The sequence below is a fragment of the Apodemus sylvaticus genome, chromosome 4 (genome assembly GCF_947179515.1).
Source record: "Apodemus sylvaticus chromosome 4, mApoSyl1.1, whole genome shotgun sequence".
NCBI classification, from domain to species: domain Eukaryota; kingdom Metazoa; phylum Chordata; class Mammalia; order Rodentia; family Muridae; genus Apodemus; species Apodemus sylvaticus.
The window spans coordinates 128,022,067-128,038,525 of NC_067475.1; the positions used below are offsets into that span (position 1 = coordinate 128,022,067).

A 16,459-nucleotide genomic window follows, 5' to 3' on the forward strand; every position below is an offset into this window, starting at 1 on the left:
CCTTAGCATTCCACACTGGGCATCTGATGCCTGCTAACTGTGCTTTGTTTATTTTATTTTATTTTATTTTATTTTATTTTATTTTGAGACAAAGTCTATAAGTCAGACCTGAAAACTACTTACATAGCCTAGGTCAGCCTTGAACTTACAGTCACCCTCCTGCCTCAGACTCACAAATGCTGACATTACAGATGTGAGCCACTATGCTAGCTAAATGCACATCTTTGATTAAATTTTTGAATAAAGAAACATTAGGGGGCAGTATGAGAGCAATGAAAACACAAAAATTTACTTAAAATCTTCTCTTGTCTGTATGCTATGCAGACATGTGCTATATAGTTGCCTCTAAACAAAAGAAGCAGTATGTACTGGTTACTATACATCGTAATATAGGACTTGTAACCACTATATCCTGTACTAATCAGTAGTTTACATGAGTTTCCACATGGTAGATTATGGGATATAACATGGAAGGAGAAATAGCATCACGGGTTCACTAAAACCCAGGTGCGGTGGTTCATACCCTCAGCCCCGGCTTCTGAATCCCGGCTGAGGTGGCAGAGTCATGGGCTCTTACTGTCCCAGGCTACAGAGCAACACAGAGCAGGCCCAGGCCACTCCAGCTACACAGCAACATGCTGCCTCAGAAACTAATTCATAGTCGAATTAAATAAAAATTTAAAAAGAAAGAAGACCTGAGGGAACTGTCACAAGGCAAGGAACAAACCAAAAAGCCTGCTTCTCAAGCAAGAGGCACTGTTAGACATGGAGGAAAACTCAGAAGACACCGGACATGACACAGATTCCAGAGAAACACCCACCTGTCTAAAGAACCATACATGAACTTTAGGGTTTGGGCAGCGTCTTCTATCATGTTCCTTAGCTGGGGAAGAGGAACTCTTAAAAAAAAGAGAGAGAGAGAAAAGAAAAGGAGTTATTTGTGAAATGACCTGATGACACCGACCCCCAAAGAAGCAAGATGTCTTTATACGTATGCACTTGCACGGTTTAAATCAGCTGTGGGCAGAGCTGTAAAGGGTGCTTACCCCACTAGTGAGGTCACCCGGAGGTAGGAAGCCACTTTGCCATCGCAGAGTCACTGTTTTACCAGAGACATATAACATCTGGGACAAATACCCTGACCCCCATATTCTCCAGCGTGGATAAAATGCAGGCTCACTAAATCCAAAGCAAACCCTTGTGAAGTCGGAGTGGAAGAAAACACCCCAACCTCTGTGTTGTCAATGTTGACACCCCCAAAGACCTGGAATAATACATCCCTAGTGCAGCACCTTAGGATCATGAACCCATCATGAGGAGTTTGTTTTTTTGACAAAAGTGCCATGATTGCAACAAGGCAGGCCTTGTTACCATTATTTTACTTTTGTTGTTGTTGTTGTTGTTGTTGCCATAGTTTCAGAAATGTTATTTAAAGGGGGGGAAAAAGATCCCAACTCACTCTTCAGCAGGCAGGCCGATCAACAGCAACTTGTCAGACTCTTTCAAGTAAGCAACATGAATTTGTTTCCCACTTAAACAGAGGGATGAGCTAAGAAAAACATAAATTCAAGATGCGGTTAGAATAGCTGTAACTGCTACGGAGTTACGAAAATATCCTTAGAGGGTTGCACATGGGATAACTTAAGAACTGAATTGCTTAACAGGCAAATTTCTTGCCACACACCTAACTGCCACACGGGAAAGGCAGGGGTCTGTAACAACAAAAATACATTTGGAATTATCTCCAAACCTCCAAGACACACAAAAGCAGAATCATCACATGTCTACAATCCTGGCTTTCAAGAGGTTGCTGGTGAAGGATTGTTATGAGTTTGAAGCTAGTTGGAGTGACAGAGTGAGTCCCAGGCCAGCAGGGCTTACGGAGGGAGACCCTGTCTGAAACTCTGGTATGTGTGAAATGTTTTGTTGACATGAGGTCAACAAGACACACAGTTTATGATATTTTTAAAAGACTTTGCATCCTGGCTCATTAACTCCACAGACCCTTTGGGATTGCCCATGTATGGGCATAAATCGCTAATGAGATTACAAAGAAAACAAAACAGTGATTCTACCTGGAGGATGACAGCCCAACATGAGATACAGGCTAGAAACAAGTGATGAAACTTGAGTCATGTGCACATAGGTGCTCAAGGGACAGGCATGTGCACACTCTGTGAAGGCTACGAGAGGAGGGCGCGCTTCTGTCAGAAGCTGTTGGTATGTACATTTCGCGCATGGGCAATGTATTCTTAATTATACTTCACACAGCTGCAAACAATTAGATAACTTCTCAAAAGAAATACAATAACCAATTATGGAAATAAATATAGAGAACACAAGTGTGTGCTACTTGAAATATGAACTACTAAAAAGATTTCTTTTTCCAAACAGAATATTGTTTTTATGTTAAAGTTTAAAGGTGCACATACTTTTAGGCAAACATTAGCCTCTTTTATATCATACTAATATTATTACAGTTTTTAAAAAAGAATGAGCAACAAGAAACACGTATTGTTAAAGAACCCTGAAGACGACGTTTCACATTCACTGTTTCCTTGAGAAGGCTTTCCTAGCTGTCCTTATTGCCTGCACAGGTTACCTCATGCCTTATCATTCCTGACAAGATCTAGTGAGTGAAATGGCAGCCATCCTGCACAGCAGGGAACACAGAGCAAATCCACATGGAAAGCCGTACGTTTTGTTCCAGAACACCACTCCAGAGCTAGAGAGATGGCTTGGCAGGGAAAAGCACTTGCTGCTCCTCCAGGGGACACACAAGTTTTGTCCCCAGCACTCATGTCAAGTTCACACAGGTGCCTGTAACTCCAGCTTCAAGAAATCTGATACTTCTGGCTTCTGTAGACGCCTACACTCATATTTGCAGAGGCACGCACATGCGTGCATGCACACACACACACAAACACACAAACACAAATACAAACACACACACATACACACAAACACACACACATACACACACACACACAATTTAAAAAGTATTTTTAAGAAACAAATGAGCACTCACTTTATGATTCCATGCATTCAAATGTCTACTGTAGGAACTCTACCAGACAAGGCTAGCAAGCCAGTGGGTGCCTGGGGCTTGGGCTGTGATGTCCAGGATGACAATGGCCACAGGGCTTCTTTCTAAGGTGATAAAAATGTTCTGACATTGACCATGGCCAATATCTCTGAATATATTTGAAACTATTTACTTGTACACTTAAAAAAAAAAAGACTTACTTGTTTTTATTTTCTGTGTTTGATTGTTTTACCTCCATGTTTGTCTGTGTAGCCATGTGCTCACCTGGAGCCCCCAGAGGCCATAAGAGGGCACTGGAGTCTCTGGAACTGGAGTGACTTGCCATACCATGTGGGTGCAGGAACCAAACCCTGATCATCTGCAAAAGCGGCCAGTGTTCCTAACCTCTGAGCCATCTCTCAGCTCCAACTTACACACTTTAAGCCTGGGTAAACTGTATGATTTACGAAGTAAAGCTGAGCAAAGCTGTTAAACAATAAAAAGAGAGGCGCTCAGGGGTACAGGGCCTGTGACAGGCTGGGGCCTAGCTCAGGGGTACAGGGCCTGTGACAGGCTCAGGCCTGGCTCAGGGGTACAGGGCCTGTGACAGGCTGGGGCCTAGATTAGGGGTACTGGGCCTGTGACTGGCAGATGTGAGTTCCTTTGTGATCCCTACAGTGAATGAAGGAAAGAATAAACAGAAAAACAGACAGAAGTTTGACAAGCTGCTTCTATAAATATAAATTCAGGTATGAAATGAAGTCTCAAGAACCATTGTCTGCAAATCTATAACCAGTCTGTCCATATATAAAAAGCCAGAGACTTATATCTCACTTTCACTTAGGAAAACAAGTAAATTCCTCCCATTATTTTACACATCCCATATCTACTGAAGCTTTTTTTTTTTTTTTGAGATAGGGTTTTTCTGTGTAGCCCTGGCTGTCCTGGAACTCACTCTGTAGACCAGGCTGGCCTCGAACTCAGAAATCCACCTGCCTCTACCTCCCAGAGTGCTGGGATTACAGGTGTGTGCCACCACCGCCCGGCTCTACTGAAACTTTTAAGTGTAATTTTTACGAGGAGATGGGAGAACTAAAGGCAAAATCTGGAAAATCCAACTTCATATTTTATCAGTAACACGGAAGCCCTTAAAACTTGAAATGAGCTTTTTTCATGAATTTTAGATTACTTGAAATATTAAATGTAGAAAAATGACAACAATTTATTTTATGAAAAACTAAACTCAAAAGCTCTGGGCTCTTCATCCTGTGACTTAACAGTGACATCTAAGTCAGCCCTGACACTCAGTGTGGGGTTCTCTACTGGCTAAGGAGTTCTCCTGCCCTCTCCTTCCCCTGCCCCCTCCTTCCTCCCACCCCACCTCCTTTCCTCACCCCCACCCCTCACACCCTCCACACACCCCCAGACACCTCCACACACCCCCACACCCCCGTGTTGGACATGGACCCAAGGCCACCTGCTGTGTGCTGACAGCAGTCCCATCACTGCTGGACAGTCTGACTTCTGACTTTTGTCTTTTTCATCACTAAATGAAATTCACATGACACTGAATTCTGAATTCTAAAACACAGTCTATATTTCTCTATTATTACTGTAAAGTCAGAGTATCTTCTAACCATGCGAAAAATTCAGCATATTGCTTAGAGACTTGACTATCACAATAAAAACACAAGGAAGCCAGGGTGCATAATAATGCCATGTTTAAAAGATAAAACTTTCTTATGAAGTGGTTATGGTGTGTGTGTGTGTGTGTGTGTGTGTGTGTGTGTGTGTGCGCGCATGTGTGAACTATACTTTGAGTGTGGAGGCTGCATGACAATTTATAGGAGTCTGTTTTCTCATTCCACCATCTGGTTCCAGGGATTGACCTCAGGTTGACAGCAAGCGCCTTTCCCCATAAGCCATCTTTCCAACTCAAAGACAACATTTTCATTAAGAATTGTAACTACAGGTCAACAGCCAACTCTGTTAATTAAATGATGCTGGAAACTCCCAGACCTGTAGCTGAATTAAACACACACACTTGAGATAAAATCAGTTTGACCAAAACAAATGCACAGCTCTCCTCCCCACAAGAGAGTTCTAAGGTTTTTATCAGAGATAACTAAAGATGAGAACATGGAGAGAGAGAGAAGCATTATTACCTAGTGACTTGTGTCCCAGTTACACTTTCCAGCATGTCACAGAGTGTGAGAAAAATCCCCCTCACGCTCTTGAGTTTCTGAGATGCTTCAGACACTGGATACTGGTAAAGGATTTCCTGCTGTTGGGGGAGGGAAACAGATGATCACCCTCCTAGACGCTCGAACCAACATTCATCCCCAAAATTCCAGTTTTGTATTAAGAACAAAACAGGAGTCCTTTCCGCTTCAGCTTCATTCAGTCACAGGACAGAGTTATGCCTGGTATGTTAACACTTCAAGAAGCATTCAGATGCTACACTTGAAAGTCAGTTCAGAGACTACACAGACCCATCTCTACATGATTAATTGAATTTACTTATTTCAAATAGTGCTCTAAGGTTTTATCCCCACACGGAACCCATGGGAGTCTATATACTTTCTTTCACACTGGACCTTAAAAGATAATCATTATTTTTGGTGATGTTATTAAATATTTGCTTAATTTACAAAGTGTGAGAATACAAAACTGAAGAAGACAAATAGGAAGGAAAAAGCATCACAGGATTATAGAATCCCTGGCTTACGTCTGAGAGGACTTAACTAGCACAAACTCATCTATGTGACAAGGCACATTTGTTTTAAATGATAGAAAATGCTAATTTTCAGGATAATTTACACACTGCTGACTATTTTTCGATTTTCAGTGAGAGCCTTTTTCCGGGAAACAGAGAGCTCTAACAGAAATAAACTAACGACCCTCCAGGTAGGCGCTCCAGTGTGCCACACTCCAAAAGCAGCGAGAGACAGTGTGAGCCTCGCTTCCTGCTGAGACTTAGGCAACAAGGCCTCTTCTCACACAGCTTCTAAATAGAAACCATGAAGAATTCGGAGTACCTTCCAGTTGCTCTAATCACTACAACGGTTACAACAGCAAGTGTGCACTCCTGCCCATTACTCTGGCCTGGTTTCTTTGGTCCTCTCTCTAAAGATCGTTAAACATCTCTATGAGAAATAGTTACCTGGTGTGGGGTCCATGTATTCACACTTTTACACTATCACAGATAGGAAGATTATTATTAGGAAGATTATTACTACTATTAGGAAGGTACACTGCGCGTACCTACTGTTTATATTAATTAAGAATGCCTAAGATATGCAAATTATTCAATATATGCTATGGGATATGTTTGCCAAATACACTGAATAATAATGATTCAAATGTTTTTTTGCAATTTTCATTATGAAAATAGCTACAAAGTATTTCTTATAATTTTATTATTTATCTCTAGAAATTAAGTCAAATGAATTAAAATCTTCTGTGATGTAGACGTAATAAGTTTAAACCACGTCCAACAGATACTTCCATCCTGTTTTGTCAAAATACCAAATGCTGCTTTAAATACTCTTTGACTAGCTTTTTACAAGTCTCCATCTTGTCATTTAAAGACAAGCTCTGTATCAATTATGTAACTCTCAGGGAAAGAAATGACCCTATGACATTCTGTTGTAAAGTATTACACTAGTAAAAAAAGGCCATTTAAAGACGTCTCCATAGTAGTCTGAAAAGCCTTGTTACTGAAGGGCTGGCGCGCTCGCAGTGCCCGACCAACTTAATTAGTTGTATTTTTAAAGCCCTTGTTAGGAGCCTGCACTTACAGATGCTTCCACTCTGTGTGGTAAGAATAAAGAGCCTCTCCTAACTATGGTATTGATGCAGAACTGGCCACGTTGCATCCGCACACTTTCCCAGGGAGGGACGGGCAATGACTGTGGGCTCAGCAGTCTTCTGACTAGAAAGGTTCAGAACAGTACATCAACACTGGGGGGGCAGAATAAATGCTTAAAGGTCTTACTGGTTCTAAAGATACAAGGAACCAGCAAGGTGTAAGACATTAGAATTCATTCTTATCGCTGGGTGTCTGTATTTCCCAGAGCACAGACAATACCAAGCAGTACATCTACAACTCGGCTAATCTTTACCATTTTCAGTTTGTCATTAAACAAACAGAAAGAAAAGAAAAAAACACAAGAAAAAAAGTGCACCACATTACAAGGTACAGAAGGGCACAAAGGGAGCTTTTGGTCTTTCTCTGATGCTTAGAATACCTGAATGGTGCATCTGCTTTTCTCTTGTTTATTTGAAAACGCCTATTGTATCATGTGATACACAAATGGACAGTGACAGGGCACAGCCAACTCAGGTAATATAGAGCATAGCATGTGATATGCAGACGGCGACAGGGCACAGCCAACTCAGGTAATATAGAGCATAGCATGTGATATGCAGACGGCGACAGGGCACAGCCAACTCCCTCCTGTTTCTTCTCTAAGTCTAAGATCGCAGGATGCAGGGTCTCCCCGCTTCCTCGGCACCTGTGAGCAGACACTCACCTCCTCCCTGGCTGCCTCTGACTGGAGCTGCAGCGTGAGGTACATGATGATGTGTGGGACGCTCAGGGGACCGTGCTGGGCGGCATCAGCCTCCGGCCCACAGAGGAGTTTCACCAAATCCTGTGTGCTCGACTGGGCCTTTTTCTTTTTGGGTTGGGCTGTTTCCCTTCTCACAGCATATGCGTTTTCAAATGTCAGCTTCACCTGAAAGGAAGAAAACGGTACGTTTGGTTTTTCAACAAGGCAAATAGCATTTTATTTATTTATTTTAACCAAGGAAGACATGTGCCACAGGTATAGTCAGGAGTGTACAGGATGGAGATGGCACCTCAGCACATGGGCAAAAGGTAAGGACAGTGTGTTCCCCTGAATCTGTATCTAGCTCCTCACACAGTGGTGGGTACATTTATATAAAATCACAAGTGTTTATTGATCGAAAACACAGTGTTCCAAATAAAAATTCTTTCATGCAAATATAGTCACTGACTACACAAGAAGTACCACAGAAGAACAGAAATCCACAACCTTTTAGTGTAGAATAGTCAGTGTATGTCTTGAATGCTAATGGCTATTACTTCTCAAATGCAGTAGAGTTCAAGTGGGTTCAAGGGCAACCTCACACACTGGGAGCTGTCTTTCCTTCAAATGTGACAGGTTTCAAATATTCTCCTCTCAGACAGTCTTTACAGCCCTTTCCTGTCCAAAGACAGCTGCATCAAACACCCAGCCAGTGGCATGTGGCACTCTGCGCCGCAGGAGGATTAGCTGTCACTTTTATCAGCATGGTTTTAATTTCACAGCCTGATGTCAAGACTGGTCAGAATCCAGAATGTGGCTGTTTTCCCGCCGCTGAGAAGCACCTTCCACTTCTCAGGTGCCTCCTTGGAAACAGACACCGACCGAGTGCCAGCTGGCCAGCAACAACCCACGCATTTCAAAGATGCGCCAGTGTGAGCATGTCACCATAAACTGAGGAGCCACACAGGGCTCTGAATGTTTATATTTAAAAACTGTCCCCTTAGAGGGAACAATTCATAAAGTCTTAAATTTAGAGCCAAATTTAATCTTAAAATAAGAGTAAACTGGGCATGACAGCTGTTCCCTTTAATCCCTGCGAGTGCAGGTGGATCTCTGTGAGTTCAAGGTCAGGCTGATCTACACAAAAAGTTCTAAGCCAGTCAGGACTATACAGCGAGACTCTCTCTAATTAATTAATTAATTAATTAATTAATATTTGACCAAGAATAAAAAAGACCAGCTAACGCTTGAAGGCAGATAACATTGTATTAAGGCAGCAAGTTACGTTTGAGCAAAACATTTAAAGAGTAGAAACAATACTAAATAATTCCTATTTTAATAATTTATTATGAAGTACCATTCTAATTCCAAGAATGTGGTAAGTACTAACACACTTGATCACTTTTAAAAAATAGCTTTTATATATGTTCATTTAAATATTAAATATGTTAAAATAAATATATGTACTATATATAAAAATATACTATATATATATATATATATATATATATATATATATACACACACACACACACACATATATATTGAAAAAATCTTCCAAAAGAGAAAAACATTAGGTATTCCTTTCTGGCTGGTCAGGAAGTGTTTGGGGCTGTGTTCAGTGTGCTCATCTGGAGCTGGTAGTGGCTTTTACCAAAGTGAACTAAGTTAGACACACACATTTTTTCCTAAGACTATTTATTGTATAGGCAAGTTTCTTTTTTTTTTGAAAAGTGCTCTCAAAAGTTCACATGATAAAGGCCTGGTTCATGGTGTAGCCAGTGAGAGGCTGGAAGGCCTTCATATAAGGGGGGGAACTGCAGGAGCCTGATTCCTATTCCTTAGAGTTTACTGAGGGGAAGGCTCATCCTGGATGTGGGAGGCACCATTCCATGGCCTGGGGTCCCAGACTGAATCAAAGGGAATAGAGAAAAAACACCTGAGCACCTGCATTCCCTCTTCCTGGGCTGCCTGAGGGAAAAGTCTCTTCATAGGCTCCAGCGGCCAGGGGCTCTGCCATGCATTTCCTACTGTGACAGACTTTCTCCTTTCAAATCAAAAGCCAACATGAACCCCCCTCCTGTAAGCTGCATTAGGTCAGGTGTTTGGTCCCAAGTATGAGATGAGTAACAAATACAGCTGATCACAGTGGAGAACTTCTAAAACTATACGCCACAACGAACTGCTCTCTGTCAGTCAATGCCTAAGATATTTACTACAGGGACGGATGCTAATCTTCATGGAGTGGAGAAAGAAGTTCAAATCCATCTAGATGCACACAGGGAGTGAGGGTGACGTGTGCTAACACTAACAGGGACTTAAGTGGAGAGCAGGGAGCGAAACTTCAAATCAGAAAGCCCAGTGTCTATGGAATTAAAAAAGAAAATGTTTGTGGAAATATGGGCCCTTGGTATCTGGAGACTATCAAAAAAGTAGAAAATTAATGTATGGTTAGAGAAAAGCAAACTGAACAAAAATTTTAAAAATTAGCAAACCCACAGTAAGAAGGATCAAGTTGGTTTTTTCTTTTATTTTTAAACTGATGAAAATTAGCATATAATTAAAGTGAGAAAGAGTGGAGGGCATCCAGTTTTAGGAATGCTCGTCTTAGATGGGAGCTGAAGGTCTGGGGATTCTGTGGGTGAGCACACGTGCCTTCACGCCTGAGGACCCGAGTTTGATCTCTGAGACCCACTCGAGAGAGAATCAGTGCCTGCATGCTGTCCAACTGACCCCCAGCAAGTGTGTGTGGGAAATAAGCGTCACAAGAGCAGGACCTGGTCTAGGGTTTAGACACACACAGATTACATGAGTAAGCAGTATTTAGTGTCAAAGATGATAGATATTCTGTGGTGTGTGTGTGTGTACTCATAGTAGGAGGATTCATAGACAGGAACCCCAGAGAAAGAGCCATGGCCCACACCCTGGCTGGGGGCATCTTCTCCAGCTGGGGTTCCTATGGATGGGAAGGTTTAAAGATTGGCTGTGACCCCCCCCCCCCCCCAATGACAAAAGGGAAGTGGATTGGTAAACTGGAAAATTTGCTGATTTATAGAAGCAGCAATAACCTAAAATTTAATACCACTTCACTGCCTTGTGGAGGGTGACGTGTGCTTTAAAACTGATTTTGATAGTATATTTTGTAAATGCCTCTTTTCTGTGGTGCAAGGACCGTTTACATCTTGCCATGACAACAACCCGAAGAGAAACACACACCATTGACATTCTTTAAGGAACTGTTTTAGCATCACTCTGATTTTCAGAAAGGTCAGTTCTATCATGCAAATATAATTACACCTCAGAAAGGCATGTATGTCTAAAGGCCAATATGGTAAACATCTATAAATGCTGAGAAATTTGGCTGCCTTGGTATAACATAAGGGGCAATTTATAACTAAATAAAAAGACAAGCACCATTTAAAACAAAGGTTAATAGACCTTAAAGGCACTGCGTGGTTATAGGGATAGTCTCTTTAGCAGTATCTAATAACCCTTATTTCAAAGTCCCTTTAGTTTTCTGATGTTCTTCCACAGACTTTAACATGCATCCACATCTCCTGCTTCCTTACTTGTGCAATGTCCCCAGCCTATGTTACTCCCTTCCGGGCTCAGTAACGAAGCCCTGGTCCTCGGGGCCTAGGATGAGATCTCTATAACCCATCCTTAGTCCAAACCTTGTAGCTTTGGTCATCTCCTCCCACTTGTGTCTTTAACCCGTGCTAGGTAAGAAGCAACTCCTCTTTCACCTCTACCAAACAAATCACTTTGGTTACACCCTCTCTGCAGGGGCACACTGGGGCTGTGAGGGCCTGAAGCAGGCAGAGCTGGCCTGCCTAGCACCTGAGAGTCAGCATGGGCCCTTCCACAGCTCCAAGGCTCCGGGCTATCTTATCCATTCTCTTTCAGAAGGCAAGTGGCCCTTTCAAAACTCCTCATGAACAATGCTTAAGGAATTAGTCTAATTGGCTCAGCAAATTCTCGTCCAGCCTCTTCCCCCTTGGGCAATCTCATTGAGTAGTTTAAGGCAAAGCTTGGAAAGTTCCCCAGGGGTCTCTCTAAATCTGAAATGCTGTAAAATTCCAGATGTTTTAAGCATCAATTTGGTGCTTTAAAAGTTTTGCATTTTAAGTATTTAGGGTTTCAGGTTGCTCTTCATAGGAAGGTTCTGCCACACAATACTCCCAAATTGAAACAATTGTGCTCCCAAACTCTTGCGCTAATTTCACTTCTCTCTCTCCCCCCCCCCTCCCTCTCCCTCCCTTTCGTCCTTGCCCAGCATTCAGCCACTCCTGATTGCAAGCCTTTTTGGTAAGGAATACTCAGCTTATCCTACTATTTAGTACATCAGTGCAGTCACGCACTGTTCAGTGTAGTAGTTGTCTTAATGTGTAGTAGTTCTCCAGCCTCTTTTTCGTGATGCTGTGTGTGTGCTGAGCTTTCTAAGTCTTGCATATGCGAATTGATCCATCCTTGTCTCCTTGTACTAAGCTCAAATCCAAATGGATCAAGGACCTCCACATAAAGCCAGACACTCTGAAGCTAATAGAAAAGAAATTGGGGAAGACCCTTGAGGACATCGGTACAGGGAGAAAGTTTCTGAACAGAACACCAATAGCGTATGCTCTAAGAGCAAGAATTGACAAATGGGACCTCATAAAATTACAAAGTTTCTGTAAGGCAAAGGACACCATCAAGAGGACAAATCGGCAACCAACAAATTGGGAAAAGATCTTCACCAATCCTACATCAGATAGAGGGCTAATATCCAATATATATAAAGAACTCAAGAAGTTAGACTCCAGAAAACCAAACAACCCTATTAAAAAATGGGGTACAGAGTTAAACAAAGAATTCTCACCTGAAGAACTTCGGATGGCGGAGAAACATCTTAAAAAATGCTCAACTTCATTAGTCATTAGGGAAATGCAAATCAAAACAACCCTAAGATTTCATCTTACACCAGTCAGAATGGCTAAGATTAAAAATTCAGGAGACAGCAGGTGTTGGAGAGGGTGTGGAGAAAGAGGAACACTCCTCCACTGCTGGTGGGGTTGCAAATTGGTACAACCACTCTGGAAAGCAGTCTGGCGGTTCCTCCGAAAACTGGGTACCTTACTTCCAGAAGATCCTGCTATACCACTCCTGGGCATATACCCAGAAGACTCCCCACCATGTAATAAGGATACATGTTCTACTATGTTCATAGCAGCCCTATTTGTAATTGCCAGATGCTGGAAAGAACCCAGGTATCCCTCAACAGAAGAGTGGATGCAAAAAATGTGGTATATCTACACAATGGAGTACTATTCAGCCATTAGAAACAATGAATTTATGAAATTCTTAGGCAAATGGATGGAGCTAGAGAATATCATACTAAGTGAGATAACCTAGACTCAAAAGGTGAATCATGGTATGCACTCACTAATAAGTGGATATTAACCTAGAAAACTGGAATACCCAAAACATAATCCACACATCAAATGAGGTACAAGAAGAAAGGAGGAGTGGCCCCTGGTTCTGGAAAGACTCAGTGAAACAGTATTCAGCAAAACCAGAACGGGGAAGTGGGAAGGGGTGGGTGGGAGGACAGGGGAAGAGAAGGGGGTTTGCGGGACTTTCGGGGAGTGGGGGGGCTAGAAAGGGGGAAATCATTTGAAATGTAAATAAATTATATCGAATAAAAAAAAAAGAAAAAAAAAGTCTTGCATATGCTAAGGACATGTTCTGTCATCTTACAACCTAACGCCCTCATGATGGTAACACTTTGGAAGCTGGGGCGGGGGCGGGGGGGACCCCACCTAGTTTTGAAGTGTTAAAATGGGCTTTTTTTTTTTTTTTTGTACCTCTGGATCTTACATCAGCACACACCAGTAGAGCTGGAACTAGATTTGAAGGCATGCCTTTAGACGCCCTCTGATTACAGCTGAGAGAACCCGCAGAGCTGGAACCTCTATGAGGTGTTGCGTGGAGGTCTGAGTGTTTTCCCAGTGCCTTTCTTCCCACTACACCGTCTGCTGGAGGACAAGAAGCTGGAGAACACCATACCCGTGCATGTTTAATATGTCACTGCTCGGTATTTTTGGGTTAAAGTCTCTAGCGGCACTATTTATAAACCTGTGTTCCTCCTCCCTGTTGCTGGAGGGATTGTTTTACACACACCACAGTCACAAGCCAGTAGAACAAAAAGCCTCAGGCAGGGCTATCTCAGTCAGGTCTGGAATCCACACAGATTAAAATGAAAGGAACTTGCTTTGAGTTAGTTTGAAAAAGAATTAGTACTTTCAATAATTGGTTCTACAACCTATGGAACACCATCAGTTTCTAAATGCTCTCTTTCTTAGGATCTCATTGAACTGCTAGTATAGCTCACAATCCTCCTGCCTCAGCCTGCTGGGTGCTCTAGATTCCTTTTCTTTAGGTATAAAATAGGAAGACTAACCACTGGAATCTTACAGGTGTCTTATAGTTGGGACCTAAGATGTGAGAAAATCTGACTGAAGAAGTGGAGACATACTGGGAAGCCCTGCAGAAGAGGGGGCAGCATGGCTGGAAGGCCGAGAGTCTGCAACCAGTGTCTTCTGGACCAGAAACTGCACTCTGGAACTCACAGCAACTGGGGTTGCCTGCACAAGACCTGCAGAGGATCAAGTCAATCTGTGTTGCGGCCATGGAAAGGTAAGGAGCACAAGGCCCCACTCCCTGAGGAGTTACTGGCAGCTGATGGCCACTGAGGCAGGAGTGGGAGGAGTGAGGGTAGTGGGGAGGGAGGGTGGGTGTCATCTTTCTTCATTGGTGTCATGGTGGGCTGACCTTGTTCCACACCCATGCAAGCTGCTCTAATTGGACTGGAGGGGGGTGGGACTAGGAGGGGGTACCTGGGAGGGAGTCCAGGAAGACTGGAGAGATGAGGGAGACAGGATGAAAAGCACTGTTTATCCATGACATTATTAAACACTAGTTTTATTTTTTGTTTTTTTGTTTTTTTTTTGTTTTTAAATTAAGCACCTTTAAAAAGCAGTAGTTTGTTGCTGTGCCATCTATACCTGCTGTGGTTCAGGAGCCTGGGGAGTCGGTTTGCAGGAAGCGGAACAGGATAGAGAGGCCTGGGTTTTCTAAGCAGGTGGACAGGCAGTGAGCTAAGGACTTGGAAACCAGAAGCCTGACAGAAATGTAAAATGAAGGCAGCCAAGACCAGGCTCATTAGGTTTCGGGCATAAATTGAGATTCTGTTGGTAACTGGGTGGCAGCTCAACCTTTTACATGACAGGAAAGAACGAGAACGCATTTCACCCAATGCACCCAAACTCTGTGAGAGGCTGAGGTAAAGGGGATAGACTAGCCAATCTAACGGGAGATCTAAAGGCTACACAACATCCAGGTGTGGGTGTTGATTGCTGATTTTAGCTAGAATAACAGTGGGAACCGGGATAAACGGAACAGAAACATTTGAAAAACTTGCATTTTAGCTAAAAATTGAGTATGTTTAAAGTTGCTGCCAATAAATATGGCGGAGAGACTGGCACTATTAAAAATGGGGGCACTCAGGATTGAGCAGGACCCCTTTCCAGCTGCACATCCCACCCCTTACATCCAAAGTGTCAAATTAGAACTCCTTTCAAGAAGACAGCTCTGAAAACCCAGACTGCACAGGGGTGTTTAGGGTACCGCGTGTCTAGGACTCTTTATCTTATTAGCTGGCAAAGCTAAGACGGCCCTTTTAGTAACCATGGCTCAAGCGAGCCTATCACGATTTTGACAAATGGCAGACCAGGTGATGATAGTTTCACGCAGGCAGACAGAACGCTAGAGTCGTAGGGCCCGGGAGGCTTCAATCAAATTTTCAAAGGCAAGTGAGGGAGGCCATGCAGTGTGAGCGGGTCTGTAGTCTCTGTAGGCAGCTCCTGACAATGAGTTGGGCATGAAGTTATGAGAGTGAACATGAGGCTGAAATGGAAGACCTAGAAAGCCAGGAACATCAGGAACATGGAGGAACTGGGGGAAGCTGCAGATGGGTCAGCAGAGCCAGCCTAAGGCAGTGGCCACAGGGGCTCCGGCCAGCACGGCCACAGGGGCAGGACTGCCAAGGCTTCTGGAGTACAGCAGCCCACTGTAAGGCCCGGTGGAGGACCCGGCTACTTGGCTCTAGTGCTGCTTAGGTCTGACGCTTTCTCACTCTGTCCTTGTTTCTTCCTGTCTAATGAGAATGTTTATGGCACCACCTGGGAAATATGCCGTTTATTCTCATTTTGATGGATTTGATGGATGCTCCCAACTGAGTTTCATTAAGTCTTGAGGAGTGTGTGGATTCATGCTTTTGAGCAGCTTTGGAAATTCTTCTGGATGAACTAAATGCACTTTTGTTGTAATACAGGCACATGCCTGTGAATACAGGGTGTAAATCTACGTATTGGGCCTTAAATGCCTGCTGAGTGCCCACAAGCTGAAGACTTGGTTGCCAGTTGTTGACACCAATGGGGGAGAGTGGAGCCTCTAAGAGCATGGAGAGAAGAGGCATCCCTGGGAGAATGCTCGAGGAGACACTGGACCCAGCATTGTCCTCCCTCTCCCCCCCATCCTCTCTCTCTCTCTCTCTCTCTCTCTCTCTCTCTCTCTCTTCTGCTTCTTGGCTATAAGGAAGTAAGCCATTTTGTTCTATAGCTATCACTTACAATAAGGCTCTACCTGCCATGGCCTTTCCCCAGTGTCCTCCTCAACAAAGCACAGAGCCAACTGGCCATGGACTAAAACCTCTGTCACCATGAACCAAAGTGACCCTTTCCACCTTCAAAGTTGCTTTCCTCAGGCAATGTGTCACAGTGGTAGAAAGCCTAAGGAAAGTGGTATTAGAAGTGCACACAGTCGGCTTACTGCCACGGGGAGT

At 43.3% G+C, this 16,459-nt stretch overlaps 1 protein-coding gene across 2 annotated transcripts in view; it reads right to left on the minus strand.

The window, feature by feature from the left end:
• Intu (inturned planar cell polarity protein) overlaps positions 1–16,459 on the minus strand; it is a 71,590-nt gene that overhangs the window by 22,567 nt on the left and 32,564 nt on the right. For both annotated transcript variants that reach the window (XM_052180592.1, XM_052180591.1), the window contains exons 4-7: positions 7,561–7,764; positions 5,191–5,309; positions 1,460–1,549; positions 822–899 (exon numbers count right to left, since the gene is read on the minus strand). In XM_052180592.1, coding sequence (XP_052036552.1) covers positions 822–899; positions 1,460–1,549; positions 5,191–5,309; positions 7,561–7,764 — 491 coding nt within the window. The remainder of the gene's footprint in view (positions 1–821; positions 900–1,459; positions 1,550–5,190; positions 5,310–7,560; positions 7,765–16,459) is intronic.